We start from the raw sequence: 26653 nt of genomic DNA, 5'->3' as shown, positions 1-26653 counted from the left end.
CAGGAAATCGTAAATTCAGGCACTTTGCCGCCACTACAGCCACTTCTTAGCGCACGAGATCCTGAGATTTAAGACTGTTTTTTTCTTTTTTAAATAAGCAACACAAAAGTAAAATAATCTTATATAGAGAGATTTATATTTAACTATCAGTTTCTTCTCTTTTTTTTTTTTTTTTATCATAGCAAAATAAATCTTTTTTGTTTTTGTTTTGAAATGTCTTGACCACGCGGGTTTCTCGCCCTGGTTTTGGGGTTGTGTGAGGAGAACGTTGTCCTTCAAAGAAAGCATTTCGAGGCCTTTACGAGTACCAGGATCTTCTCCTGTTGTGTTTAGTGCCGCAGTTTTCCAACGTTTCCAACTGTTCTTGGGCGCAGTGCCAGAGCTGATAGTCCAAAGTACCGCGTTTTGTTTTTTAGTTTGTCCTCTTTTCTTATGCCCATGATGAAATGTTTTTCTTCAAACCATCACCATGTGATGAAGCCCACCGGCCTCAGTGCTCCACGTGCATACATGTGTTTATATATGTGTGTGTTTGTATAAATGCCCAACTATACCTATGGGCTTTGGCTGGTGCCACAATGGAGGTCCAATTTTGTGAACTTTTTTTGAGCTTCTGCAGACCTCCAATATGGCCGCCAGTGGATGTGTTACATGTGTTGTGTTCGTGTCTGTAAACGCGGGGAGGGGGAGGGGCTTCCGTCGCGAGTCTATCGGAGCGCCGTCTTCATGTCTATCCTGGAGCGCACGTCCTGGTAGCCCAGGAGGCAGGGGTCGGTGGACAAGGCATCGTGGGTAAAAACAGAGTCGTTGTCGGAGGAGCAGGAGCTGGACGTGTCCTCGCACGACGGGGAGTACTGCTCGAAGGGCGTCGACAGGTCCAAGTACTGAGGGGAGAGAGAGGAGAGTTCAGACGTCAGAGAAATGTTGGCGTCTCAAGAAAACATTCAAATGTTTTTTTGTTTGTTTTTTAAACTGTCGGGATACGGCCTCTCGAAGGCTTTTGGACTGCGAGTGAATATACGCTGTTCGTTTAATTCGTAATTGTTTTTAAGACCACCGAATCCATTACAGAGAGGTGTTCTGTGTTGTGATGCACGGGAAGAACCAAGAAATCTTTCACGTGAAAAATGTTGACCAATCTGCAGGCGGCTCTAACATTTCAGTTCTTCGGCCAAACATTAGATTGTTGTTGTTTGGAGTCTCTAAGCCCCGGATTCGGCTCGCTGTGCATTAACTCTCGTGAACCGAAGACATCTGGACTGCAGATTGTGAAACTGAGGCTGTACGTGTATGTGTATGTATGTGTGTGTGTGTGTGTGTGTGTGTGTGTGTGTGTGTGTGTGTGTGTGTGTGTGTTCATTTCCAGGAGTGCACACGTGCATGTGCAGTTTCACGGATGTGTGTTTGAAACCCACCTCGTCAGAGATGGACAGCAGCACTTTGTCCAGCTCCTCCACCAGCTGCTTGAAGGTCGGCCGCTGGGTGGGAACGGCGTGCCAGCACTCACGCATCATCATGTAGCTACAGAGGAGAAAGTAGAAGAAAAAGACACAGGGAAAAATGATTTAGACCATCTAGAAAATACAGAACGAGATAAACGTTTAACGTTGTCAGCTAGTTGATGGATGCGATGCTCATGTTATATAATTATGCTATACACGGGGGGTTCATACACATAACTTTAAAGCAAATTGTCATGACGATACATTCTCTGAAACGTCTTTGTTTGAATGAATGAATTAGAATAAAAGGTGCGAGTCTGATGTTACCCCACAGAGGGAACAGTGTAACGGGACAAAACTGATCTGCCGAACATTGAAGTATTGTTTAAATCAATACAGATGTCCTCAGTTGAACTTAATTGAGCCACATTGAAGGTATCTGGGCAGCATATTTCATGACTTTTCCGATACTTTCTGGGTTTATTTATTTTTCCAAAACTTCTTCAGGCTTCTCCAGACTGTACACACTCTGTGTGTGTATATATATATAAAAATAAACACTCCTCCCTCACTGAGTGAGCAAAAACATACTAAAAGCATCATAAGTAAGACACTGGCTTACAGTTCATGTGTGCAGTTGGAGGGTTTGTCCATGCGGTGTCCTTCCTTCAGCAGCTTGAAGAGCTCCTCGACGGGGATGCCGGGGTACGGGGAGCCGCCCAGCGTGAAGATCTCCCACATCAGAACACCAAACGACCACCTGAGCAGAGACGAGAGGATCAGGGCACGTCCACTCTTTATTACAGTGGTGGACAACGTTGGACTTACACGTCGCTCTGGTGTGTGTAGACTCTGTCAAACAAAGCCTCCGGTGCCATCCACTTCACCGGCAGTCGTCCCTACAAAGCGAACATGCACCAGTTAGAGCCTCGCCTTCATTCATCACAACAGCTCACACTTTCTGTTTCTAAAATGCTTTTCTTTTTTTTCGTTCACAATCCTCCCTCTCCTCCCTCCTCGTCTACCCTCTTTTCTAATTAAGTCCCATTAAGCCTGCTGCCAATCAGTGGAAAACATCCGACATCTGTCTTGAGTATTAAAGCTGTGAAAGGAACCTGAGCAGCAGACATGTTTACAAGCAGCTATTCTTTTTTTAATTTTTTTTTTTTTTTTACAAACAACCAGCTTTCACCTCTTCAATCTTAACGTCTTTCCCAGAAGATATTTAATTTCTTTTATTGGATGATCTCAACATGGTACTTATTAGTGGAAATATTCCTGTTACTTTACAGGGTCAGAGGTCAAATAAAAGCACATTTTAGCTTCTCAGCTGCGGAAAAAGGAAAAAGGAGAGCAAGGAATTTAGTGGCACTCTTACTCTCCCTACTGGAAAAGCAAATTTTCCTTGCTGTGATTCCTAAATACATGCCACTACAAACTGTCACTCACGTTTGTGGTTTTCTTGTAGTAGTCGATCTGGTGGACTCCTCTGGCCAGGCCGAAGTCAGCGATCTTCATCACGTTGTCCTCCGTCACCAGAACGTTTCTGGCCGCCAGATCTCTGTGGATGCACTGCAGAGAGACAAGAGAGATAATGAGAGACCGACACAAAACTCTAAAGTGACCTTTAAGCAACTGCTGGCCATCCAGATTAGCATAACGTTGAAATGGTCCTGATTTAATATGCTAAGATTATTGAATGTTGAATTTGGAAAATATGTTGCCACTTGATTTTTAAAACCGCTCCCCCTTACAGCCCTGGCCGAACGAGGTGGTCGAACAAAAAACGTTGTTCTCAAGCTTTTACGTTCATGAAATGGCCTTTTGAATGGAGACTTGTGGCGCGACACTCTCTCTCTTCTGTTCCATGTCGCGGTTAGGAGTATTTGTGTAAAAACAGGGAGTAACGGGAGGTAGAAATGATTCACTGCAGATTTTCCCCCCAAAAGAAAAGACTCAGGAGCCTTAAGTCAACACGTGGCGGCTCATTTTTAGTGAACGCAACAAAATGTAAATGTCTTTATATATAAACCCGGGAGTTTGAAGGAAAAAAAACAAACCCCTCGGGAGGGAAGAAAAGAAAGGCACTGTTTGCCCACATTGAATGGATATCATTACATTTATTTTGGTTTTCATTCGAAATAGACGTGGGATTTGTGGGTACGTGTGAAATGAACCAGGGTCGGTTTGTGGGTCTCCCCATAATGGAGGGTTAGTTTCAGGCTCCTGCATTCTTAGGAGTCCGGAGAGCCAGAAACCCGATGCCTGCACCCAGACGACAGCTCCGCGGCCTGTTTGCTAACAGATTTATGGCAACGCTAAAAGGGACAAAGCCCTGCGACGGAGGGGACGGACAGATGGATGGAGAAGAGTAAACAGGACTGAATCCGCGGCAGCTTTCTGCTCAGGAATGTCTGTCTGAGACACCGGCTGGCAGACAAAGAGACGTGTTGATAAGAAGCACACAGCCAGAGTGCATGCTGGGAAAATGAAAGGAATAAAAACATGAGGGGGTTGGGATGGGAAGAAAGAAAGAAAGAAAGAAAGAAAAAGGCAGACGGATGCAAAGAGAGATCCATCTGAAGGCCAAGTGCCCCAATCCAAAAACACAGAATTACACAAGAACATAATCCTAATCCCGATTCCAAACTTCTGGTATTACAAAGCATTGTACTATCGTGCTTTCCTTGTGTGGCTCTTTTTCCCACCCAGGGACGTGAATACATTGTGGAATGATTCATAAACATCCCTCTTAAGACCCTTGAGATCACTTAAAACCATAAATCAATCAGCCTGGCTCCCACCAAAAGTATTATAACTAAGTATTACAAATCTCAAGTTACATTTGAGTACTGAACATGTCTGTTGGAGCACATGGAAAGCAACAGTACTGTATGATAAGCTTCGTAATCTTGTGATTTTTTTTGTTCCGTCCATAAATGGGGAAAAAAAACACAATGTTTAAGAACCTAAGATGATGTCTTACCTCTGGAACCAAAGATTATTTAATTAAATTTTAGTTGACAAGCTGCTTATACGATTAATCAAATATCAATATATTTCGACACTTAAGTTTCCTGAAGAGCTTCTTAACTGCTGGTGAAAATTACAGAAACTCATTAGAGACAGAGTGCCCAAAAAAGAAATGTATATCAAATGTCAAAGTGTTTGAAACTGGATCAATCGCCTCTTTCTTCCATGAAACACTTGAAGAATAATGTACAGCCACCACAGACTCAGGTAGGTTCTCCCATGCTTGTTCTTGCACTACAAGTTATTTCCACTTTAAAGTGAGCGTACCCTTTTGGAGGCCAGGTACTCCATCCCTCTGGCTACTTGGTAAGCGCAGGACAGCAGGTCTTTGAAGGTGAGCTGCTCTTCAGGCACCTTGGTCACATCAAAGGTGTAGTCCATGCCTGGGGGTCTCCGGGCCCGCAGGTACTCCCTCAGACTGCCTTTGGAGGCGTACTCCACTAGTACGTACAGAGGTCCTGAGGGAGGAACACAAGCAGGATGAAGGACTGGGTTTTTTCTATTGTGGTTTCAGCCTTGAGGCTCGGGACCCCCATCGTTGAAACACTCACTGAATTAGCCGTTTGTTGAGATTTACAATTAGAAGGATCCTCAGTTGAAGCCGAAATAAACTAGAACAGTCAAGTCGGACACTCACCATCCTGTGTGCAAACTCCAAGCAGGTTGATGATGTTCTTGTGTTTGTCCATGACCTTCATCAGCTCCATCTCCGAGATGAGGTCGGCCAGATCTTTGTCTGTGGCGTCATCTTTGGGGGAAATGTACATTTTGTTTAGAAGAGACTCACGCTGATCTCGAGAGGCCTTTTTGTGTTTGTATCCTTTCCTTACCTTTGAGCATCTTAACCGCCACAGTGGAGGCTGGACCCTGAGAGTCCTTGTTGATGCCGTAGGCATCGGCTCTGACCACCTGACCGAAGCAGCCTTCTCCGAGAGGTTTGCCCAACGTTAAACTAGAGAGAAAGAGAGAAAGTTAGCGAGAACAAGCCTGGACAAATGACAACTGTACAAATTCATAATTTGGGGCTGTGGCTTCTTAAAGCAAAGACTGGGTCGGGTCAAAAGCTGCCTGTGGGCTTGTTTATTTTTAGATCCCAGACATGAGTCCCAGAAGCCAAACTAAACGTAGTGATGAAATACTCTCTAAGTAAACTCTGTCGACACATCTCCCTCGTAACAATTGCAAACGTTGACAGCTGAGGTGTAATTTCTTTGCAGACGATGGCGGACGTTACTCTAACTTGCAGATAACTTACTTCTCTCTGGGGAACTCCCAGTCCGGGTCGTAGGGCAATTCAAACTCCATGACTCCAGCCAGCATGGGAGAGCAGCTGGACGAGAGGCGAGCCACCCTCATTAGCGATGCACTGGACTTCCCTGACGAGTTGGACTCCACCGAGTACTGAAGGAAAAGGTGTAGAACATTTAATTAACAGGAACATACAGGAAGCTTTCAAGTGTGGCCGCTTCAAAACAACTATAAACATGCTTCCTGCACACCCCCCGGGGCTTTAGTCGTATTCGACTACTTTTCAAAGTTAGAGAAGAAGGACTTGGAAGTTCTCACAATGCACCTGTACCTGTCTGCGAAGAGGAAACTTGGAGAGCTTCTGGACTGGCAGGGCGTCAAACGGCTCCCTTCTGGGGTGCACCTGCATTCGACACAACACCACGATGACAATGGCCATGATCAGAGCCAGGAAACCACAGGCGTAGATGATGATGTCAGTGTACTTTGTCTCCATGGTCTCCATAGCGTCCGCTGCTTCCTCCTCTATAGAAAAAAAGGGGGAAATTAAAAATAAAAAGGTTTTTACTCGTTTATGTACCAAGATATCCACTATTACTATTTAAGTTTGGCAGCTTAAAATCATTCTAGCAATTAAGTACATTCTTTTCAGCTCTGATTCATGTCGCCTTCAGTTCGTTCTTTACCTGAGAGGACGGAGAGCCAGGCGGACTGGTGCGCAAATCCGATTGAATTTCCAGCCAGACAGGTGTACTCTCCTGCATCCTCCATGGTAACTTTAGACAGATAGAGAACTTCCACCTCTGACATGTTCAGACTGCCGGTCTGCACGACACGATTGCAGAAAAAAGTGACATGAACAGTTAGTATCAACAATCATCATGATACATCTTCTTTTTAAAAGGTTTTTAATGCTACTTTTTTGGGCACTTGTATGTCAGGAAACCATAACCATATTAAAGCAAATTGTAGGAGATGAAGGTAAAAGATAAAGCAGGTTCCAGTCTATAGATATCAGAACAGAGATCAGAACTTGAACATACTTTAGTTAAAGTTTGACCAACCTTGAGGACCCGAACGTAGGGCGTCCCATCAGAACCGTAGCGGCTGCCGTTCCTTTCTATGTGTTTGAGCCACTGAATGTGAGGCTGGGCGTCGCTGTAGACCTTACAGTGGAACTGGACGTCGCTGCCCACCACTGCTGTGATGTTGGCTGGTAGACCGGCCTGCAGGATGGGCCTGTGTGGGGAACGCTCTGTGTTGGGAAGACATTAAAGGAGGGATCAGCAAAGTGGGCGAAGATGAAAGAGAAACCGGTCAAAGCTTAAAGGATATCTGTCTACTCGGGGCAACAGTTCAAAGATAATTTGGGGACATGGAGAAAGAGATTTAACTGAACCGCCAAGCTCGGTCTCTCTCACCAGGAGTTCATGCAGGCAGGACAAATACAGGATACTGGACTCACTGGGAGCTATGGCTCAAGAAATCCAGATATTTTAGCCGTTTCACAGCACGGCAAACACGACTGCTTTGTAAACAAACGTCTGCAAATGCCAAGCAGTTGTCACTTTTCACATATAATGTATTTTCCATGCTGGCATACCAGAGCAGGAAATGTCATTTTGGGTTGGAAATTGGTTCCACTAGTGTGGCTGTGTTTCAGCTGGTTGCCGGGCTCTCTTTGATCTGTGGTTACTCTCGCTCTCCGATCTCGTTAGTTGTCTCGTTAGTCTTCTCCCCCCGTCGACGAGGACAGAAACTGACCCCGCGGTGGACGGACAGCGAAACAAATGAACAAACAAACCGCAGCCCTCCACGATCTCCTGTCACAGGTCAGGTAGAAAACTGGTGTGGACGCCTGATCGTCCACTTCCTGCCCAGGCGCCCCTTTCACCTTCTGCTCACCCCACCCGCTCATCCCCTCCCTCAGACTGGAGGCTTTTATTTGGAGGCATGCCTTTTCCACAAGTGCTGACTAATGGCTGCTGCTTTCGCTGCCATAAATACTGTCAGCCAGATCACAAAGTACTTAGATTTAAAGAATAATCTCTTATTTCTGAACCCAAATCTTTTACATTTTCACACACTCTTGAAAATGCGCCCAGACAGCGCTGGATAATCAGTTTCTTACCCAGGACATCGAGGACGTAGCTGTGAGCGATGGAGCCATGTTTGTTCTCCACCAAGCAGGTGTAGTTTCCTCTGTCTGAAGGCACAACGCTCTCCATCACCAGGCTCCAGTGCTGGTGTCTCAGCTAGCAAGAGAAACACACGCAGAAAAATACATCAGCATGGATAGACACCCACTGAGCTTTATCAAACTCTTATCACTGTAAGCTGTGCCGGATCATCCGAATGAAACCAGCTGTCATTCAGCTTTATTTCGCATTCAGGAGCTGGAACCCATGCTCACCTTGATGCCCCCGATGCGGTGCTCTCCTCTGAACTCACGTCCATTTTTCAGCCAGCGGATGCTCGGCATTGGGCTGCCCATGGCCGGGCAACGAAACTTCACCGTGTTGCCCGCGGGAACAGCGTACAGCTTCTTCTCCATACGCTGAGTGTGGGTCCAGTAAGGACCTGTATGGACAGAGACCAGGCAATGAGACGTTAGCCAGAGAGGGCTCTGATGAAACCCCGGAGGTTGAGTCGTACTAGTTCCCCCAGGGAACAACAACAACGTACCTCTGGAGAAGTAAACCTGGTCGTTTTCCATCTCAGCCGATGAGTCCTCCAAGCCGGTTTCCTCGTCATCGTCCCCCGACCCCAACGAGTCTGGAAACAAATACGGGTAACGTGAAATAACCCTTTCTTGATTTTTGCTTGGTCTATAAAATGAGGTTCAAAATGCTCATTGCAATCCAACCGCACCGGCAGAGTTGATAAATAGCTTGTGTTGTCAAACAAACAATCCAATTATTCACATTGTTGGCTATTCAAATTTTAATAGAGCGATTAATCAACTTGTGTCATCTGAAATGTAATGTAACATATTGGAGGACAACAATATGCACACATCTTGAATCAATAAAACTGATAGTCAACGGTCTTGGTGTCCTTACCGGCCACAGTGATGGTGAAGTTCCTCACGGGCTCTTTGCTTCCCCGCAGAACGCACACATAAACGCCAGAGTCCTCGTATGTCACGTCTGTGATCTCCACGACGGCTCCGCGGATCTGGATGCGGGGCGTGGGCAGAACCCGGACCCCCTCCTTGTACCAGTTCACCGCCATGCCGGGCCGGGTGCTCGGGTCGCAGCGCAGTTTCAGGACGTTGCCCGGCTCGAGCAGAAGATGCTCTGTGGTGTCATCGCTCAGGTCGTCGATAACTTCTGTTGAAAGAAATTAAAATTGAGCCTTCGTTTCTTTCCTTCATTTCTTCTATATATTCTACTCTTTTGCACACATGTCAGCAGGTTATTTCTTCTTCTCCTCTCTGAAGTGGCCGTCCCCTCAACTATGACCTTCAACACTTCAACTCCATTATCTCCTCTACCAACACACACACACAAAGAAATTACCATGGAGACCAGGAGGCCTGGCCGACCCCCCCCCCCCTCCCCTCTCCCCAACCCCCCTCTTCTTCTCTTCATCTTTTTGTTCCCCTGTGGATCATTGTGGGACTGAGAGAAATCCGGCTAACACTACAAACTCCCTCCCAAAACAGAAAGAAAAAGAAGAAAAGAAAAGAGAAGGAAGAAGAGAAGCTGAAGCTAATGAACATGTTGCAGTGTGACAGTAGGACGGAGAGTAAATCTGAGGGGCGGTGAAGGTTCACTGGAGATTTAAGTGAGCGAGGAGAGGAGAGAAGTTCATTCCAGACCGGGGAGGAGGACGAGCCCACACAGATGGCCGCCACACCATCTTCAAGAGTCTGGCGCTGTCTTTTCTGGGTTTTGCAGACTTATTCTAACCAGCTTAAACTCCCGCATCGTCAATATTTTAAAGGGGTTGCAATGTCGGAAAAAGGATTCAAACTCAAACCCTTTGTGATTTGACCGTGTTTATTTTGGATTTAACGTTTTACAGCATGAGAATTAGGTTACCTGATGTGATTATTGCAGCGGTCAGGTCCACAGTTTGAGAAATGATGGTACCTGTGGGAGTAAAACATGTAGGTTAGAATATAACGTAACACCTGGTCTTGACAGACGCTACATTGTCAAGACCAATGGAGTCTTATCTGGGTTTTACAAACTTGTTCAGAACCGCTTCAACTCCTGCATCGTCAATATTTAAAGGGAATGCAAACTAAAACACTTTGTTTATTTTGGATTCACATTTTCCAGCATGATAATTAGATTACCTGATGGGATGTCTGCGGCAGTCAGGTCCACAGTTCGAGAAATGATGGTACCTGTGGGAGTAAAAAGAGGTTAGAATATAATGTAATATTCTACATTGAAGTATAATTGGGCAAAACAAAGTCTGGGCTTATTTGTATGAAGTTGGCAAGATTTGCCCAGAATGTTGGTGGGATAATAAGAGCGTCTTACCGGGAAGGACCTCCAGCCACGCCGACTGCATGGCCTGAACCGCCTGTCCTTCGTGGGTGTTCTCGGCCATGCAAATGTACTCTCCCGCATCCTCCGGCGTGATGTTGGACAGATGCAAAGTGTTCACCTTGGACGCGTTGCTCTGCAGGGCCTGCGTGGAGGAGTGATCATTTCAACCTCATGTATATGACATCTAATATGACGAGGACTGAATCAAAACATGGCATATTTTTTTTTTGTCTGTATCTGTCGGCGGATCTGTTCTCACCGTCAGAGCCCGGAGGCGAGGCGGTCCCCCCTGGCTGACCTCCGTCTTCAGCCACTGCACCTTCGTGGACGCCGGCCGGTGGACTTTACACGCCAGCTTCACCTGACCACCCACCAACCCCGTGGTGTTTTCTGGGTAACCTGGCACGATCAGAGGCCTGGAGACCCGAAGATCTGGATAACAAAAAGGAAACACAGAAAATGAGTCTTCAGTTTAGATATTGGGGAGGCGTTTCACCTCCTCTTGGATTTCATGCTTGAGGAACCCTTCTTCCTCTGAACGATTCCTATTTACTACTAAAATACCAGATTCCAGGTGTCATGTCCCAGGATTAAAGAGCCTCGAGCTTCTTTTTCTTTCAAACTGCGACAAACCTCCTTGGTCTGAACGAGCTCAGTCAAAAAAATAAAATGTCAAAACACAACCGAGAGGTTTCAGTTTACCTCTGAAAGGTCCGGCAACAGAAGTACACCATGTTCCTTAACAGTCGCTGTCATCTAATGCAACCAGGAACCGGTGATAGAGTGCCCTGATAACCCGGCTTCCACCGTGTCACCATCAGCCACAGTGCCCTCCATTCACCGGGTCGTGTGCTCGCCCACTCACTTGTTGGAGCATATGTGCGCCCTGGCTGGGGACCTCGCTCGCTGCTCATTCACTCAGAACGAGCAATTTTCCAGGGCAATTTTCTGTCTGATTGCTTCCTGCGAGCGCTTAGCGAAAAGGCAATCTGTTCCCTTGTCGGAGTGAAGTGCTTTCAGGAGCACACACACACACACACACACACACACACATGGCTACAACCTTTGTGAGTGGAAACGCTGATTGGTCAAAGCAGCCATAAGGAAAACAAATGAAAAGAGACGTGGCGGTGGATAGTTTTAATGTGAACACAATACACACACACACACACACACACACACTAACTGGGTCCTCTGAGTTCCAAATATTAAGACTAAGAGATCCCAACAAGCATCTCCATCTAATGGAGCAAACACAGTAAAACCCTCTGCAGTAAATCACATGGATGAACACACACACACACACACACACACACACACACACACACAAGCTTAATGCTGTGCTAATGAACTTGCAGAGATGGGGACGATGCCCTGGAGTTGAACTCGCGGCAGAGTGTGAATTGTCACCGAGAGGCGAGGGGGCAAACAAAACACAACACAACACAAACAAACCGCTCGGCCGGTGCAAGAACAAGCCGCCAGCCAGCCAGCCAGCCGGACTGCCGGTCGGCTGACTGGCTGGCGGAGCGGAGCTCCCTGTGGAAACCAGTCGGGACAATGAGGAGTCTCATGCCCTGATCCAGGAACAGAGCGCCAGGGCCACAGGTCCGTTTTATAACCGCGTAGCTACAGAACACATTGAATGCAGTTTATAGTCTTACTGCTATTTGACAATGTCATATACCACAGTTGCTATAATATTAATCAATCTACTTATATTCATGAATAGGAACTTGCTGGAGACCGTTCTTCTCCACTCTCTGAGCAAACTGCATCTGCTGTCGGAGGCCACCAGTTGCAACCGACAGCTCCTGAAGAAATCGAGCAAGCGGACCTGGAGTCACTTTGTTGTCTCTGAGGTCACAAATGAACCTGCGAGCTCAACATCACAGGTTTGTATGAACATTAATGAAAGCATTAGCGCTTGTGTTTTATCAAAGAGCAATAGATATGATTACCCACTTTGCTATCAATCATTAATTACCTGTTTTTTTGCAGCAGATATATGAGAAGTTATATTATGCACTTCCACGGGCAGGGCTGGCCTGTTCTTTGGGACACTCTGTTCTCCTTAATGTTGTGTAGTTAAACAATTAACAACATGCAATTAAATAATGCTGCACATTCTTTTTGAAAATGTTCTTTCTCTTTAAATAAAACAGGATTAAACTGGGCAAGGATTTAAACTGCCAGCCAAACGTTGATACCGTCTATGTACATTTCATGTTTTTATATTGCTGTGATGTATGAAGAAAGGGCAGCCAAAGAACATTTAAGCTTGCCAGATATGTGCAGACAAAAGCTATACTCAGACTTTTCTATAATCTGTAATGATGTGGCAGAAAACACGACTGAAAATAGGTTTTCTAGGGGTGAGGGGGAGGAAAAAAAAAACACTGGACAAGTCAGCTCTCTGCATTTAGCTGCGTGTGGTTAGTAACATTATATGTGTAATTATATTTAGCAACATGACAGAAAACGCCCGGTGGCTTGTTTCTGTGCAGAACATTGGGAAGCCTTCTTCCACTTTGATTTGAACTGTTTGAAACTCCAAAGGACCAAGATAAAAGTTGCAACGCTGCCTCCGAAGTTGCAACCTGCATGTTTTTACGACCTGAAGATCAATCCGGGTTCGACCCTCAACTCATCCGTCTTAAATAAACCATTGAGTTTTGTTCTCTCTGAGCGAGCAAGCCTCGGCTGGCCTCGCTGGGGGCCCAGAGGTACTGAGGTGCAGGAGAGACAGCTCCCGTGCTCGATGCCTCCGGGGCGACAGCCCACTTTGTCTTTCATCAATCTACACACAAATATGTCCTCTAGTCCTTTTTAATCTGACTTTAAAAAAAAAAAAAAACATCATCTACTTCACGGCGAAAGGAGAAAGCAACTGATTTGACTGATCGTATTGCACCGTAACCCAGTGGAAACATTCTGACAATGGCTGACTTTTTGCATTGGCTTCTGTTTGTAAAGCATCAATACCCCCCCCCCCTCCCCCCCCCCCCTCCCTCCTTCTCCTCATCCTCTACAGCTGGCTCACATCCAGGCAGATTTACACTTCCGAGCCCCAGGGCCTCGGACGGATCAGGTAGCTCAGTTTACGGCAGCGAAAACACTGAGAGCTTCTTTTTTTTTCTTTTTTTTTCTCCCCACCTTTTCTCCTTCTAAGACAGGACTGCAGCCTCTCTGTCATTTTTTCTTGTCACCATAACTTCCTCTGTGGCCATGGCTGCCAAGAAACTGACACTTTCTAAGAAGGGAAAGTGCGCGGCTCTGAAAACCATCGCAGATACACAGTTGTACGACGTAATACAATCAGACCTTTAAGTCACACAAAGCCCCGAAAAAGGAAACAATCTGTGGAGCATCTTCAGTGCAGCTCTTACCTTTAGTCCTTCCTTCGTTGATGGCCCTGGCCGAGGCTCTGTCCATCAAACAGAGCAGGAGAACGCAGAACGTGCAGATCCTCTTCATCTTCTTCATGCGTGTCTTCTGGTTTTAAAAAGGTAGAAATGTATACGTTGGAAGCCGGGAGTTGGCCTCACACTCCGGTCCCTGTGGTCCCTGGCATTGGAGACTTCAGAAACCCACAAAGCCTCTAAATCTGGATCCTGCAGACGCAAACAACCACAATGGGAGACGGTTATCTGCTGATCAGAGATCTGTCTGGAGAGCAGCTAAAGACACAAGTTTCTCTGTTCAGTTTTTAGACCAAGTGGCGGAAAAAAACAATAACAACAACACCAACAATTGTTCATACAATTAGTAAAATAGTACAAGAGTCTGTTTTGACTGTGAGCAGCTGTATTCTTAACTAGATGTCCCGCTAACTGTCCCGCTCGGCGGCGTTACATTGTCCAGGCTCTCCTGCGTCATGAATAAGGAGCAGGGCTGTTACCGCCTGTTGTTTGTCAATGGATGGCCCGGCACAGTGTGCCCCGGGATAATGGGCCCTTACTGGGAAAACACTTGAAACTTGCCAGGAAGCTACATAATCTGAAGGAGCAGCACAGAGACTCGACTGGCAGCTGGCATGAGACGTCAGGTGGAAGCAGGTGACTGCTCACTGGAGCATCGATCTGACTGCAGGAGGCTCGTGTGATACCTCAAATTTGAGCATTTGACGTCACAAAATGACTCACAACTCCACTTTCTAGCGATGATGTTCTCATTTAAGTAACCGTTCGGTCCTGACTTTGTCAGAGAACAGTGGAGTAAATGCCAATCGCGGATGTGCAAAAAGCCAAAAGTTGTATTTATTATCACAAAATAGATAAAAATGTTAAAAAAGCAACAAAATATACTCACAATTATGAAGTTGTCTGAAAATGACTTAATGTATTTCTCAATGCACCAATGCTATTCAAATATTTACCCCCCCAAAAAAGAAATAGGAGCAAAGTTAATAACAAAACTTTGCATATCTGTCTAAATGATACATGGTACAACCAAGACCTCAATTCTATGAGGAAAATGTGATAATTAATACTAGAAATATATTCATGAAACACTTCTAATTGAATTACAACGCTGTCACCATGAAGTCACTCTAAACACAAACACTATAAACACTAACAGCCTACAACGAGAACACGAACGGAATAATGCAGTGATGTTTCTCCTGCGAGTCGGACCAACTGCGCACAGGCGCCAGACCCCGGTGCGTGCGCCCCATGCACGCAAGCCGCGCCCACACACACACGCACACACACACACACTCACACACACACTCACACTCACACGCACACACACACACACACACACCACGCCGTTTAAAGAACCAGCCTGCTGAATGAAACGTATTCTTTCTCAATTAAAGACTGGGGGGGAAAAAAAAGCTTTTTTCTCCTGGTGCTGCTAATTCCGTTGGCACGCTGCCTCGCTGCTGCAGCCAAAACACTTCTACTGCATTCTACTGTTTCTACTAGAGAGAGAGAGAGAGAGAGAGAGAGAGAGAGAGAGAGAGAGAGAGAGAGAGAGAGAGAGAGAGACGTCCCTGTGTAGTTTTTTTAAAATTCTGAATGCAACTTTCTGCCACATAGATCACACTTAATAAATCAGTGTCAAACAGACCTTATAGGTTAGACTGAAGTTGAACCTTATAATGCTGCAAGTCAATCACTTTGATCAAGTGTCTGACACATCTGGGGATCAATCAAATAAATCAAATAAACTTTGTAAATATAAATCAAAGTGTTTCATTCAGGACTGTCGTCATGCACGGTGTCAATGCATCAACTTTCCTGAGGGTGAAATATCATATAGGATTTTTTTTTTCTTTTCTTTTTTCTTTGGTCTGACAGGAGTTCAAACTCCGCTCTGAGCGTCTTTCCTCCAAACAAATAGTCCGTGTGGAAGGTTCAATGTCTAACAGGTAAAAGTGACTCGCTAGGATCTGTGCACGTTGCAAAACACAACAAACGTATTCTACTCATCTGAAAGCTACACTTTATGTCCCCAAAGTCCACGATTCCATGTTGAGTCCACTGTAAACGTGGATTTATAATGCATATGAGTGATCCATGGTTGGTGGAGGAAATGAAGAAAAAAAACCTTCTTGTGCCTTATTTCAGTACACTTGTTTTATGAAAATAAATAAACAAGTACAATGAATTTACTCTAATAACTATATCTGAGGTTTTAAGTAATTGTGTATGAGGATTTCGCTCCAGCTGAAATGAATGAAACAACAGACTCCAGCTGTCTCGCTCTGTACCCACCTTTCCTCCCGGTCGGTCGGCGCAGGGATGACTGGCACACGGAGGGGGGGGGGGGGGGGGGGGGGGATCACTCCTTGTCCCGTTCGATACGAGTGAATATTGAAATCCTCATTTGGAGCTCCGTTGTCGCCACTGTACCTTCCCCAAAAGACAGTTTGTGAGCGGCTCTTGTGTATCCGACTCAAAACAAAGTCGATCTTATAAATCCATTAAAAACAGCCCCTTGGAACATGAACGACAGCTGCCGGGCTCTGCTACTGATCCCCCCCTGGGCAAAGTCCACTGCAGCCGGCCACTCACAGGGCTAAATCCATGGAGAGAAAGAAAACCCAACACGGAGCAAGAAAGTGGATTTGCGCGTGTAACAAAACCGTCCCCTTCTCGCTAAAGAAAATATTGGAAAAAAGATCCGAAGTGGCGAGATTAAGAGGTTGATAGAGGGTGATGAAACGTGCCCCGTAGTTTAGAGTCCTCTCTCGGTTCAACTGTGGTCTTGGGTAACTCTTTACGTGCGTCTTTACGCAGCGCTTCTGCGAGCTCTCCTCTCCCGCGTGAGTGTATCCCGATCAGATGTGAGCCCTGCCGCTCAAATGTGGAGCTCTCAGCCTCCTCGGTTCGTTTTCTCTTCTGCTGCAGAAAGCAAGAGACAGAGAGAGAGAGAGAGAGAGAGAGAGAGAGAGAGAGAGAGAGAGAGAGAGAGAGAGAGAGAGAGAGAGAGAGAGAGAGACTGCGTCCACCACACCGGCACTATGCTGCTCTCCCGACGGCAGTCACAACAACAATGGTCTGTGAGCCGCCACGGGAGTAGGAGGAGGGGGGGAGGGAGGATAGGGGGGCGCTTCTGTTACCCCCCACACTAAAAGCCCCCCCATCCCTCCAGAGAGCTGGCAAATAAAACCCAAGACCCTCATCTGCCTCCCCCCCCCCCCCCCCCCCCCCACACACACACACACACACTCCTCTCCACTCCACAGGGCACAGCTCGCTAAACGCACCAGAATTAGAAGTTACGCCACTTTTATTATTTTGTGAGCAAATTGCACTTTTTTAAATTTATTTTATATACACCGTCTCCGACAGTGACCGAGCGCGTGCCAAATGATCCACATAAATCACTTTATTTATGTTTTGCCTCATAATTTATTGCGGGTTAATTGTTCTTTATGCAAACAGAGCATTAAGGCCTCGCATTCAGTTGCTTTAGTGAGTGTTTTTAATTGCATCAGTCAAAGAAGAGCAGCGCGTAATCCCATTACAGCTGCAGCCCGGCCCCGTTTTTATCAGCTTTATGTTAAAGTAAGACCCGCGTGTTAATGTCGCAAGGCTGTGTGTTTTTTTTTCTTCATTTTCTTCTTTTTTTTTAAGACAGAAACGTGAAAAGATAGTTATTATGCTGAAATGAAATCAGCATGCAGGGCAATTCAAAAGACACCACCCGATAATGACAATAAAATGATAAAACATGTGAACATAAAATCTCATGAATACCTTCGTTGACTCATTAACTTCTAATTTTCTTCTTAATCTGCTTGTATCTCGTGAGAAAAAGTTGAAAACAATGAACATGTGTACTGAACATATTTCAAAAGTATTTTTATTTTATATTTTATATAATGTTTTAATCTCCTTTTGTGTAATGTAATATGTTGATTGTGTGCACCAAACACCAAGGGAAATTCCTTGTAAATTTACCTGATTCTGGTTCAATACATATGTCTGTATCTCACCTAGAAACATTTTAATGTACAGTGTCACAGGATGCAAGAGCAGCAATATGACAGGTCGTTTCTGTCAAGTGTCCAAGACATCAGGTTGTGTGTTCCTTCCTATGATTTAAGTTTTATGGAAATATTGTCTTTCATGTTTCCATTTAAGTGGCTCCCTTTTTAAATCCTAGAGGATTTGATGTATGCATTTAACATCATTACATAACCAAGGATATAACCGAGGACATGTTATTTAGGAGCATATTCAGAATTAATTACGCAACATGGTCACACATCGTCCCAGTAGTTCCAGTAAAAGGAAATCTTAATGCTGCAGTATATACAGTCATATTTCAAACAATAATGTGCCTCCAACTCTGTGGCAACAGTTTGAAGAAGAGGGCGTGCACAAAACCAAATCCAAGGACATTTCCTGGCCTGCACAGAGACTTGACCTCAATCACATCCGACTCCTTTTGGGATGAACTGATCGAATTGTGGCTAAATAGGAGAAAATCTCTGGAGCAAGCTTCCAAAATCAGGCTGAGATTCTTAAACCAGAAGAGTGGAGGCTGTTAAAGCAGCAGATTAATCCCTCGTGGTTATGGAAATACATCTATCGCATATCGTGGGTGTTCATACAGTTTCGTCCATGTCTGTGAAACATTTTGGAAAGAGGAGTTGAAAATATATTATAAAATTATATAATATATTGGTTCAAATCTATTTAGTTTTGCCAGGTAGTTAACCTGTGTCCGCCCTGAGTGGACACAGATACATCCTACAGGATTATTGTTTTTTCTTCTGCAGGATAGTTATTTTTTATTATGTAGAGAGACAGGAAGTGCGGATGAGAGAGAGGGCAATCACACGCTACAAAGGTCCCGGCCCGGATTCAAACACGGTTACGTGATACCTGCTTTAGCCCGACCAGCCACCAGGACGCTGCACACTCTGTTGACTTTTATCTCTCGGGTCAGACTCCTCCGACCGCAGCGTGAGTGTGTTTACACACAATGTACGTGTTGAAATAAATTCCAGATTTGACCTTCGACACTTTGTGGTGCTACTGCGGGTCAGACAGAGCTTTACAGCGAAAGTCAAAGTACACAAATAAAGGAGGCAGAGTGGAAGTCATAAAGTAGATAAGAGCTGTGCTAATGCAAGCTGGCGCTACGCGGTGGACTGCTGGGCCGGCTGCTATATGTGTGTGTCATACCTGAGTCTGTGCGTGTGTGTGTGTGTGTGTGTGTGTGTAGAGATTTGGGCCGGTCATCACTTCTTCACTCAATTCTTTGACGGTTCAGACCTGCTTGAGGTTAACATTAGGTTTAGATGTGTGCGTGTGTGTGTGTGTGTGTGTGTGTGTGTGTGTGTGTGTGTGAGGGGGGTTTACACATCTTATGGGGACTGTTGACAGAGTCCCATTGTGGGGACTCGCCTTTTTGGGGGGGCCATAGTGGGGACAATTGCATATCCACATAACATCATTAGCTTTTGGTCTAAATGTAGGCTACAGTTAGGATTATGCTGGTAGCAGTTATGGTTAGGGTTAGGATAAGACTCCTGCAAATTAATGTAAGTCCTTGTAATGTCCCAAAAATTCATGAAACCACAACTGTGTGTGTTTTTAGCCTGATAAATGTATTAACATACCTGTGTTTTAGGGAGGGGGCAGCAGTGTTAATGTTATTGCATCTTGTTGTTGTGCTAATGAGACACAGGTGGGATTACAGCCACCTCAATTGCTTCACACATACACACACACACACCCATCTACACACTCAAAACCCATTACCACACCAAAAATGTCAACAAAAAACATGTTTTTAGGAACCATTGTACCATAGGCGTATGTACCAAATTAGAGACAACAAAGGGATCACTTAAATGCTTTATGCTAAGACTTTAGCACAATGCTATCTCGTACACAATGATCATTATCTCTCAGAAAAGAAATAAACAGCTCTGAAGCTAAAATGTATTAAGTAATGTCTAATGATACACAAGCAAATCTTTGTGGGGTTTTCCACCGTTCCAACAATCCACAACTCTGGTTTAAGAGTTTGATAGAGAGACTGAATAATTACATTAAAAAAGAAGTAATCATTCAGGAAAGACTGTCTGAAAATGTGATGCGTTTATTGCTTGTTTATTAAATGGATTCCCATTAGCTGACGCTATGGCAACCACTAATCTTCCTGGGGCGCATAGAAAAAAGACAAAACAAAACACAGACAATACATACAACATACAGTTAAAAAAAGTACAGTCAAAATAGTTAAAATAGTAGTCAGCAACTAGGATGTATGGTATCAGTACAGACCATATACATTATAATTTGGTAATTGCATTACTAACTTCTTTAACAAAGGATCAGGAGTCCACAAAGGCAAATAAGTTCTAGTCATATGGGCAGTGCCTAAGGTGAGCCTTAAATTAAAAAAATGTAAATAACAGTTTTTAACCTGTAGAAGTTATATGAGGCAGTAGTGAGCTCCAAGCCATTATTGAGCTAGCTGGCTGCGTTGTCCCTCATTTTTAAACTTACTATGACTGCTATCTTTATGTTTTCCAGTTTGACCATTCAGAATAACTAAAAACACGTCGTTTTAACTACTTAAGGGTAAACATACGTTGTCTCCCAAAATGTTGAACTGTTCCATTAAGATTTGCACTCACAGCAAAGGTAAAGTTAAGGTGGTATATTACAACAAATACAACGTCACAGATCATTTGTTTTATGAGTCTTATCCAACCTGTATCCACATGCCAGATACTACTACTACTACTACTACAGAATCAAATACCTCCACTTGAGATCCCCCCTGGACTAGACCCTCCATCCCTCCCACATCTTTATCTGATGACATCAGTTATATGGCGGGTCCCTCCCGGTGCCCCCAGGTCCAGATAGCATTGATAGCCTGCTGCATACTGATGTTAATGCTAATGGTGAATACCAGGGCTAGTTGGTGCCTGACAGCTGATAACAGATTGGAGAGGAGCAGGGGGTGATGTTGGGGTTGAATGATAATCATTGGGGTGATGTGAGGTTAGGAGGCTGTGTGAGTGGAGGGAAAGTGAGGTGGAATAAAGGTCAGGAGGAATGTGTGAGGTGTGGCTGGTCGCTCATTAGTCCACTTCCCAGCAGGGACACATTATGGAAAACATCAGGTCCCAGTCACATTTAAATTTCAGACTGTTTAACGAATGCTCCTCTCCAAGATGTCAACAATAGTGCATCTTAATTTAAAGGTGCATGTGTCTATAGAGTTTTTACCAGAAATTGCTTCAGGAAAAAACATGGGGTTGAGAATTTGAGGCGTGTTTTACCCTCTGGCTATTTCCCACATCTCTGCACTAGCTGGCCAATCACTGCAGAGCTTGTGCATGGCTCTGTCGTGGATTATGTTGAATTAAAATCAAATGAATTAAAGCACATTTATTGCAAACAACCAATTTATTATCTGAGCTTTAGGTCAAACTGATTTATATCAGAGCATCAGGTCTGTTAGCCCTAAAAGAAAGCTCAGATAATAAACTGGGTGTTTGCAATGGAAATAAATGTGCACATGCTTTGTTTTCCTTTTCATTCACACAATTATGTTGTGTCCAGCGGCAACTTTTTTGAGTGTGGTGGCTTTGGAAATTGCAAATCAAACCAAGCATCAAAGAGCATTTCACAGATATACAGACTATTCGTAAGTCTCTTCATAAACAGTGCTTGCACCCAGAGTTTCGACAACAAAAACACATTAAAACACGAGCAGGTGAAGCGCGTGGTGAAGGAAAAAGGTGAACTGTAAAAGCTAAAATCATACAGTATTCGTTGCGTTCAGGTCGGTAACATTGTCTGCTCGTCCCGAACCTTAAAGGCCATCAACTCCCACGCTGGCTTGGTTGCTGAGGCAGCCATTGTTGCGTGTTTGTGTTAATCATTACCTGCGATGTTCGCAACACAATGGGACAAGCTGGGAGTACGGGCTTTGTGATGCAGGCGAGCGCTGCTGCCAAAACACTGAGCTGAAAGAGGGACAGAACCGGGGGGGGGGGGGCCGGGAGGAAGGGTCCCGAAAGCAGGAGGCCAGCTGACAGGTGTTCCTGTCAGTACAGATGCATGCTGTGAAGCCAAACTGTGTTCAAATCCACATCACTCTACCTGGAGTTGTAGCAGAGATCTCAAACGTTCTAAAGATACCAAATATGTCCGGATGAAGTTTGTGGAATTTTTTTATTCTTTTTAAATTGTACAAAAAGGACATCCAGCTTTTATTTCGTTTGGTCTCCATCTGATAAAGTGATGCAGCCATCAACAGCACAGAGTCTTGGGTTTGGATATGTTACTCAGTTTACACATAATGCTTCAATAAAGAGCTGGAACCAGGTTCAAGATACAATGATTTTAACAAACTTAAAGCTTCTTAAGGGGAAACAAAAGGGGTTAAAAAAATCACAGATCTCAATAAGTTCTTCAGAGGATGCTTTTTAGTATTTAGAATACTTTTTTAATTGAAACTTCATTTATAACAGATCATCTGTTTGCTCCCAGAAAATCCAGTGGCTTCTTTCCAGACTCAAGACCTACAAAACAAACATTTTCATTTTAGAAAAAAAAAAAGTATTACACACACCAGATAAGATAAGACCTAATTGATTCCTCGGGAGGGAAATCTCCGCCCAGAGAGAACCAGCATAGATAAAGTAAATATTGATAAATGCAAAGTGAGAGAGCTGTGCACAGAATGCACCTATTGGAATACATATTTACATGTAGATGAGCATTTATGCATATTGTATGTAATTAAGTACAGTGTGAAAAATAGTTTAAAAAAAACATATTTGCACTGAACGTTGGCATTGGATGTAAATCAATTCAATATGGATATAATTACAGTACACAGTGGTAGAAAGCAAGTACTCAAGTACTCTACTTAAGTACATTATACAGGTACATGTACTCTACTTGCGTGCTATTTTATACTTCTACACAACTACATACTTGTGACAGCTTTTGTCACTTAGCTGATTCAGATTATTAATACAAAAAAATACAAATCAACGAAAATAAATTAGAACTGATGCTAATTGAGCTACCCAGCAGTATATAATTAAAATGAGTTCCTCCTTTACCAGATGCAACATTAAAGTGATGCATCACTAATTATAATTCAGTAATATAATATTATTCTACAATTTGTCTACTTTTACTTTAAGTGCATTTGACTGATAAATACTTACGTACGGTTGTGGAAGCAGGACTTTAACTGCATTGATAGACATTTTAGTCAGCAAACTCTTATTTGAAGATCAGTAAGACATTAAGTTACGCCCACACACACACACACACATGCACACGGTCACCTACACACACCCAGCTGTTTACATGAAGATGGATATCAATGACAGCCACTGTTTTCCGTCGCCTCCTCTCTCTTTCCTTTTCGGTTCCCTAATCACATCTAGCAGGAGAGTCCCGGTTCCCCCCTCACACACACAGAAGGCTGAACCCTCCCTGAACCCTGCTGCTTTAATTAATCTCACTGACTTTGTTAATTATTTGTTTGGCTGGCTGACTGCCTGTGTGTGTGTGTGTGTGTGTGTGTGTGTGTGTGTGTGTGTGTGTGTGTGTGTGTGTGTGTGTGTGTGTGCGTGTGTGTGTGTGTCCCTTTGAAGTATTTGGGACGTATGCCACGGCTGAAACAACCCCCGGCACTCATGATAACCTCGAGCAGAAGAGGAGGAGGATTGCCTCTTTTTCTTCTCGGTGACGTCGCTTGTTTATTGTTTATTTATTTATCTGTGGAGAAAGAGAGAGAGAGAGATGTGAAGCGATGTTACAGGATGCTTCTTGGATCACCAACAGAAGAAGAAAAAAATACATCAAATAAAGAATGCTTTGTAGGACTCACGAATGCTTGTTGTTTTAGTATTTCTTTGAAAACCCGAAACTTACCCTCGTATATTAAATATCCTTTATGACACAAGCCAGGGACATCCAGTTTCCAGCCACACTAGTGCCACGGCTCATACGGTCGCAGTTAATGTCGCCATGTGATAGATATTTTTGGTTTGTGGTCAAATATCTCAAGAACTATTTGTTGTTTTGTAATTTGTTGCAGACTTTCACGGTTCCCAGAGGATGAAGCCGGCTTACTTTAGTGATCCTTTGACTTTTCCTCTGGCGTCATCGTCAAGTTAAAAGCCTAAGCACTTTTATAGATTTTTATACAGCACAACCACCTCCATGATCAACGCGTCTGCGTCCTCATTCAGCGGTTAGTTCGATATCCACCTCGTGCATACAGTCTCTATAAAATAAACTTGCGTCTCTGCAGGAAAACTCTATGAGGGTTTAGGGCAAAAAAAAACAGACTTTTGGGGAAAACATTGTAAATAATCACTTAGGTTTTGGTAACAAGTTAGTTTAGTTCAAATGAAGGACGCAAGTTACTTGACAATTAGATCCTCTTGTGTCACACTGGGAGGAAACATCTCTGTTTGTTGGACCCGTCTCTAAAAGCATATTTTTGATGCAATTTATTTCCCACGTGGTGTGTGTTGTTAAAGATAGCTGGCTGGCAATGGAGGGATTGCTGCTGTCCAAACACCCTGCGTGATATACCCAGGATGTTCATGCAGACACGTGTTTGGTTAACCTCAATGCAGCAGGGACTTGAGCGAACGCAGACTCCTGGCTGCAGGATTCTGGAGGAAATCCGGTAACGTGTTTCATATGGGGGGGGGGGGGTATTATTCATGATTACAGTTCAATAAACAGAAAGAGAGGATGGAAACCGATCTGTGGTCTGACTCTCTCGTCTTCTCTCCAAGTCTTTCCTCTTCTTCCCATTTGTCTTCTCTCCTCTTCTCGTGCGTCTTCTTCTTCTTCTTCTTCTTCTTCTTCTTCGAGATCTTTCTGATATGGGCTAAAAACAGTCACGTGTTTTTCTTTTTTGTGACTCTCAGCTTTACAAAACCATAAAGCAAACTTCATCAAGCTGTAGATTAATGTGTTCCTCCATTGGTTTGATTCATTGTTAGCGGGGAATGTAACTAAGTACAATTACTGTAGTACTGTACTGTACTTAACAATTTTGAGGTATACTTGAATATCTACATGTTTTGCTTTGTCAACTGTACATTTCAGAAGGAAATATTGTACTTTCTACTCTACTCCTCTTGGATTCTCCTATGGTGGATATAACATGATAAAGTGACCCAACAAGTATCCTCTGGAGTGCCTTTCATGATAAAGCAGACCCCTCTGCAGGCTGGTGTCCTACCTCATATGCTACAGCTGGTGACTCATTTATTTTATTTTTGCCCCCCGACCTTCAGACAACCGCTGTCACAGCTGTATTCCTTCTCTCTTTGCCTCTGTTCTTCTGAGCAACCACTATAGATGACCGACCAGGTCCCTTACATGTGAACTCATACTGCTCATGGAGTCGAGCACCTCTGTATATTTTCACACAGAGCCGAGAAACAGATTCATCTTCAGCACGGGTGATTTCAGTGGGACGTAAATGGAGACAAACTCATTCAATTAAAAACAAAACCTGTATTTTTGACATTAAAATGTACTGTTATCGCCCCAGAAGAACAAACTCCTCTCATTCCTGTGAATGGCCGGAGCCTCCATCTGGACCCACCAGGTCCCCTCGCTCTGAAAGCCCTCAGGTCTTCGTTCATACGCCCTGCAGCCTGCCGCTGCTGCTGTGAGCACATCAAAGGTCTCGAGCGCCCGGTGTCACAGTAGCTTTTGCTAATGGATCCGCCCTCTCCGTTGGGGCAGGAAGCGAGACGCCTCCTCCCTTCACATTAAGAGCCACGCACTCCAGCTCTCAAATGAATGAACCTCGCACACCATGTAGTCTCTTGTCAGTCTGCATTGACTTAAAGCCTCAACATATAAGCTCTTGATATTCAGTGGGGGTTGTTGTTAGTTTAAAATATATATATATATATATATATATAATTTATCGATAATATTATCTTCAAATTGTCTAAAATATATGTGATACACAAGACCAGTGAATTCTAAAAATGGCATTTGCAAAACAAACACTTTGTATTTTTTCTGAAATCAGTTTCCAATCAGTTTAAATTAAAAAAAATTAAGTTGTGCGAAAAAAACACAACTAATTGCCATGGGAGCCGAAATTGTTGAAAATGAAACACAAATAATGAGCCTTAGATATCTTATCGGTGTCTAAACCATTGCCTGCATATATAAAGATGGACATGTGTCCAAAAAATATCCCGGATACGGATGCTGCCATCTTGTGCTTTTGACGCCATGTTTTTGTCTCTGCGAGAGCATAGCTGCTTTGGTTGTGTACGTTTTTTCCCACCTGGTTGGTCAGTGTTATGAATAGATAATCATGTGATTGAGGCCTTCAGGGAGGAAAGGGGGATGGTAGAATGTAAAAGGGGGGGATTGTGGCGGTAGATAGAGGTAAAGGGGCCTAAGGGTGACGGCTGGGTTAAGAGGTGGCTAAGCAGGGGAGGAAGGAAGGGTTTTGGATGGAGAGGCTGAGGGGGAGAAAAAAAAGGGGAGCTGGAGGCCTTCCTGCCCCCTCGCCCAATGCAACATCAGCCACCATCCATTAGTCCCTTTTTACCTTGAAGACTCAAAATGAAGAGCCCATCTCCCATGAACACCACTTGTTTTTTGTCCTCCCGGTATCTCCATAACAAAAAGATGCACAAATCGGACATCATACGTAAAGGCACCCCATCGGCTTCATTATGTTGTCGTCATCATGACCTTTTCGCCAGTGTCAGAATAATAATAAAAGGTGATTGATTGTTGTCTGCACAGTGTGAATGGGAACCGCTAGGAGCCAAAGCAGCGTGACTTTTCGTAATGCATGTGCCAAGAATGTAAACAAATGGGCTACAGGCAAAACAAACTCAGAGGTGTGCTTAGCTGTAAGATTCAACAACATTCACCCTCAAATTATTTTAGCATTTTCATCAGATTTGTTGTG

At 44.1% G+C, this 26653-nt stretch overlaps 1 protein-coding gene across 1 annotated transcript; it reads right to left on the bottom strand.

The window, feature by feature from the left end:
• Window positions 1-380: 380 nt before the first annotated feature.
• Window positions 381-13705, bottom strand: fgfr4 (fibroblast growth factor receptor 4). Its single transcript, XM_034549833.1, has 20 exons — window positions 13618-13705; window positions 10488-10660; window positions 10220-10370; window positions 10030-10080; window positions 8786-9055; window positions 8409-8498; window positions 8137-8303; window positions 7855-7978; window positions 6788-6978; window positions 6410-6548; window positions 6055-6248; window positions 5731-5876; window positions 5306-5427; window positions 5113-5223; window positions 4743-4933; window positions 2892-3014; window positions 2271-2341; window positions 2065-2202; window positions 1416-1521; window positions 381-884 (listed from the first exon to the last, which is right to left on the bottom strand). The coding sequence occupies exons 1-20, from the start codon at window positions 13703-13705 to the stop codon at window positions 708-710; spliced, it is 2823 nt and encodes a 940-aa protein (XP_034405724.1). The 3' UTR covers window positions 381-707.
• Window positions 13706-26653: the final 12948 nt, after the last annotated feature.

This window comes from Cyclopterus lumpus, chromosome 14 (assembly GCF_009769545.1).
Source record: "Cyclopterus lumpus isolate fCycLum1 chromosome 14, fCycLum1.pri, whole genome shotgun sequence".
Classification (NCBI taxonomy): Eukaryota; Metazoa; Chordata; class Actinopteri; order Perciformes; family Cyclopteridae; genus Cyclopterus; species Cyclopterus lumpus.
The sequence above is the reverse complement of the archived record's forward strand: the minus strand, read 5'-3'. Positions and strand labels throughout refer to the sequence as shown.